Raw genomic sequence first — 4,700 nt, forward strand, 5'->3', positions numbered from 1 at the left:
ACAAAGATGCAGACTTCTCAAAAGCTTTTTTTATTGTATGACTTTATTCATATGGGGCTTCCCTCATAGCTCAGTTGGTAAAGAATCCTCTTGCAATGCAGGAGACCTCGCTTCAATTCCTGGGTCAAGAAGATCCCCTGGAGAAGGGATAGGCTACCCACCTCAGTATTCTTGGGCTTCCCTTGTGGCTCAGCTAGTAAAGCATCTTCCTGCAATGTGGAAGACCTGGGTTCAATCCCTGGGTTGGGAAGATCCCCTGGAGAAGGGAAAGTCTACCCATTCCAGTATTCTGGCCTGGAGAGTCAGACACAACTGAGCAACTTTCACTTATTCATATAAAATTTCTGAAAAGAAAAAAATATAAAATCAAGGTTTTCATGGAGTTAATATAGGTCACGGTGTGATTCACTCCAGTACTCTTGCCTGGAAAATCCCATGGAAGGAGGAGCCTGGTGGGCTACAGTCCATGGGGTCGCACAGAATTAGACATGACTGAAGCCATTTAGCAGCAGCAGCAGGGTGTAATTACAAAAGTATACCAAAAGGGAATTTGATTAAAAGACACAACTCTCCCTTTTAACTTACATGAAAGTAAACGTGAACACTAATAACATTTTTGAAAAGAAGAATATATTTGTGAGCCTAATTCTCAAATTATATTCTTGAATAAATCACTTTCTATTCTGATTTCCCTCAAACATACAAAATTATATATGCTCCATCATTAGGCTCTAAAGAAAACCCAAGTCACATTTTCAACAAGAAAGTACTCAGAATAGATAGAAAGGGCAGTCCAATTTTGCCAGAAATATAAAAAGAAAATTTTAAATATAATTGTGAGAAAAATCTTTCATGAAGCCATTAAAAAGTAGGTGTTAGAGATGAAGATAATGAAACTAAAAGTGCTCATTTCAGGATACAATATTAAGTAAAAAAAAATCAGAATTCTAATCATACTAGAACTTAAAAAGAGAGTAAATCAAATATTAGCAATAAATTATCTGGATGCAGAATTATAAATTTTACATATTTGTATTAGACATATTTTCTACATTTAGAATATAATTTTTACAATAAGTGAAAAATAACATACATAATTTTTGAAACACAAGCATTAAGAACCCATCCATAATAAGAATGTACTATTGTTCCCAAGCATTCATTTAGAGAAAAATAGTCTGATAGCAAATATAAAGTCATTTTTAAAGCCTGAACTTTATTTTTTTATCTCATCTTTTATTTTACCCAACTTTTCTAAAATTATGGCAACAATGATACCACTTAAACAAGTGAGCTAATTTTTTTTCAGTTTTATTTATTTATTTTACTTTACAATATTGTATTGGTTTTTCCATACATTGACATGAATCCGTGAAGAGTGTACATGTGTTCCCCATCCTGAACCCCCCTCCCACCTCCCTCCCCATCCCATCCCTCTAGGTCATCCCAGTGCACCAGCCCCTGGGCACCCTGTATCATGCATCGAACCTGGACTGGCGATTCGTTTCACATGTGATAATTTACGTGTTTCAATGCCATTCTCCCATATCACCCCACCCTCACTCGCTCCCAGAGTCCAAAAGACTGCTCTATTCATCTGTGTCTCTTTTGCTGTCTCACATACAAGGCTATCGTTACCATCTTTCTAAATTCTATATATATGCATTAGTATATTGTATTGGTGTTTTTCTTTCTGGCTTACTTCACTCTGTATAATATGCTCCAGTTTCATCCACCTCATTAGAACTGATTCAAATGTATTCTTTTTAATGGCTGAGTAATACTCCATTGTGTCTATGTACCTCAGCTTTCTTATCCATTCATCTGCTGATGGACATCTAGATTGCTTCCATGTCCTGGCTATTATAAACAGTGCTGTGATGAACATTGAGGTACATGTGTCTCTTTCAATTCTGGTTTCCTCAGTGTGTATGCCCAGCAGTGGGACTGCTGGGTCATATGGCAGTTCTCTTTCCAGCTTTTTAAGGAATCTTCACTTTTCTCCATAGTGGCTGTACTAGTTTGCATTCCCACCAACAGTGTAAGAGGGTCCCCTTTTCTCCAAACCCTCTCCAGCATTAATTGCTTGTAGACATTTGGATAGCAGCCACTCTGACTGGCATGAAAGGGTACCTCATTGTGGTTTTGATTTTTGTTTCTCTGATAATGAGTGATGTTGAACATCTTTTCATGTGTTTGTTAGCCATCTGTATTTCTTCTTTGGAGAAATGTCTGTCTGGCTCTTTGGCCCACTTTTTGATTGGGTTGTTTATTTTTCTGGAATTGAGCTGCAGGAGTTGCTTGTATATTTTTGAGATTAATTCTTTGTCCATTGCTTCATTTGCTATTATTTTCTCCCATTCTGAAGGCTGTCTTTTCACCTTGCTTATAGTTTCCTTTGTTGTGCAGAAGCTTTTAAGTTTAATTAGGTCCCATTTGTTCATTTTTGCTTTTATTTCCAATATTCTGGGAGGCGGGTCATAGAGGATCCTGCTGTGATTTATGTCAGAGAGTGTTTTGCCTATGTTTTCCTCTAGGAGTTTTATAGTTTCTGGTCTTATGTTTAGATCCTTAATCCATTTTGAGTTTATTTTTGTATATGGTGTTAGAAAGTGTTCTAGTTTCATTCTTTTACAAGTGGTTGACCAGTTTTCCCAGCACCACTTGTTAAAGAGATTGTCATTTCTCCATTGTTTATTCTTGCCTCCTTTGTTGAAGATAAGGTGTCCATAGGTGCATGGATTTATCTCTGGGCTTTCTATTTTGTTCCATTTATCTCTATTTCTCTCTTTGTGCCAGTACCATACTGTCTTGATGACCATGGCTTTGTAGTAGAGCCTGAAGTCATACAGGTTGATTCCTCCAGTTCCATTCTTCTTTCTCAAAATTGCTTTGGCTATTCGAAATTTTTTCTGTTCCCATACAAATTGTGAAATTATTTGTTCTAGTTCTCTGAAAAATACCATTGGTAGCTTGATAGGGATTACATTGAATCTATAGATTGCTTTGGGTAGTATACTCATGTTCACTATGTTGATTCTTCTGATCCATGATCACAGTGTATTTCTCCATCTATTTGTGTCCTCTTTGATTTCTTTCACCAGTGTTTTATAGTTTTCTATATATGTCTTTTGTTTTTTAGGTAGATATATTCCTAAGTATTTTATTCTTTTTGTTGCAATGGTGAATGGAATTGTTTCCTTAATTTCTCTTTCTGTTTTCTCATTATTAGTGTATAGGAATGCAAGGGATTTCTGTGTGTTGATTTTATATCCTGCAACTTTACTATATTCATTGATTAGCTCTAGTAATTTTCTGGTGGAGTCTTTAGGGTTTTCTATGTAGAGGATCATGTCATCTGCAAACAGTGAGAGTTTTACTTCTCTTCTAGTCTAGATTCCTTTTATTTCTTTTTCTGCTCTGATTACTGTAGTCAAAACTTCCAAAACTATGCTAAATAGTAGTGGTGAGAGTAGGCACCCTTGTCTTGTTCCAGACTTTAGGGGAAATACTTTCAATTTTTCACCATTGAGGATAATGTTTAAAGCCTGAATTTTAAAGTAAAACCTAACTCCCTTCAAGAATTCAGTAAGCAATAGTCATCCAACAGAATGTGTTTTAACACTTTTTGTGTCATATCAAACCTAATCTTTTTATTCTGTTTTTCGTGCTTGTAAACAAACACTATGACAAATGCTATAACTTGAAGGTTGTGCCAAAGGAAGGGGGTTGCCCCAGTCACAGGTTTGAGTACAGACAGAAGATGCCTGGGAAGCACTGTGTACTTGCTGCACAGAAGTAGACAGCCGAGTCTCCAGCTTCAGTGGCTGCGATGTGCAGGGAGAGACGTTTGGCTGTCTTGTTCAATAAAACAGTCAGTCTCTGGTCTTCCTCTTTGCCCTTATTTGAACGAATAGCTATAAGGAGCTGGGGACCTTTCCCAGGTTCTTGCTTATACCAAGGGAAATACTCTGAGCTACCATCTGTATAAGTGCAGGTGATAACAGAGCTGTCTCCCTCCTGAACACTCAGGGTAGAAGGACTCTGCTCCACCTTGTTCCCAAGGCTGACACCTATGGAGAAAGTAGAAGTCAGAGAAAGGAGAAAGGTTGTCAGATTATTTAGCTCTGGAGTTTACTTTTCCTTTTCTACAATAACTAGAAGAAACCTGAATAAAGCCAGTCTTGGCATCTAAAGAATATCTACTAATACACTCTGTTTCCCTTTAACCCTCAACTCACAGTCCAGCTGCAGCCACAAGAATGCGATTAACGCTCCAATGGGTGTCTTCATTGTTTTTCCCGTTTAGGATCAATTGTGGACCTGCAGTCTCCAGCCAGGAGAGCTGCTTTTGTTACCAAGTTATCCCTTCTTTTCTCTAGTGGTTTATTTCATTGTCTACCCAGCCAATAAGGAAAAGGCTCTGCTTCTGCCCCAAGCCTGCCTATCCATTCAGAACCCACTCACATGAACCCTCCACATGTTCTTATCAGCAGAGGTGCACCACCATCTGGTGGTGACATCTCTAACTTCTGAACTCTGGTTAAATGTCTTTCTCATACCTGTGCCTATGAGGGACTCTGATGCATAAAGACAGCAAAGATCAAACAAATTATGTTTTAGATTGAAAATTTAAACGCATGGTAAGAATGTAGAGATTAACATTTAAATCTCTGCACAGGACTGAGTCACTGTTAATA

General features: G+C 37.6%; 1 gene segment (V, D, J or C); it reads right to left on the bottom strand.

The window, feature by feature from the left end:
- Positions 1 to 3,711: 3,711 nt before the first annotated feature.
- On the bottom strand, positions 3,712 to 4,350 carry LOC114115823 (T cell receptor alpha variable 13-1-like). The segment is given in 2 exon segments: positions 3,712 to 4,073; positions 4,242 to 4,350. Coding segments are annotated over 2 exon segments (387 nt in total).
- Between the last annotated feature and the right edge of the window lie 350 nt (positions 4,351 to 4,700).

Source organism: Ovis aries, chromosome 7 (genome assembly GCF_016772045.2).
Source record: "Ovis aries strain OAR_USU_Benz2616 breed Rambouillet chromosome 7, ARS-UI_Ramb_v3.0, whole genome shotgun sequence".
Classification (NCBI taxonomy): Eukaryota; Metazoa; Chordata; class Mammalia; order Artiodactyla; family Bovidae; genus Ovis; species Ovis aries.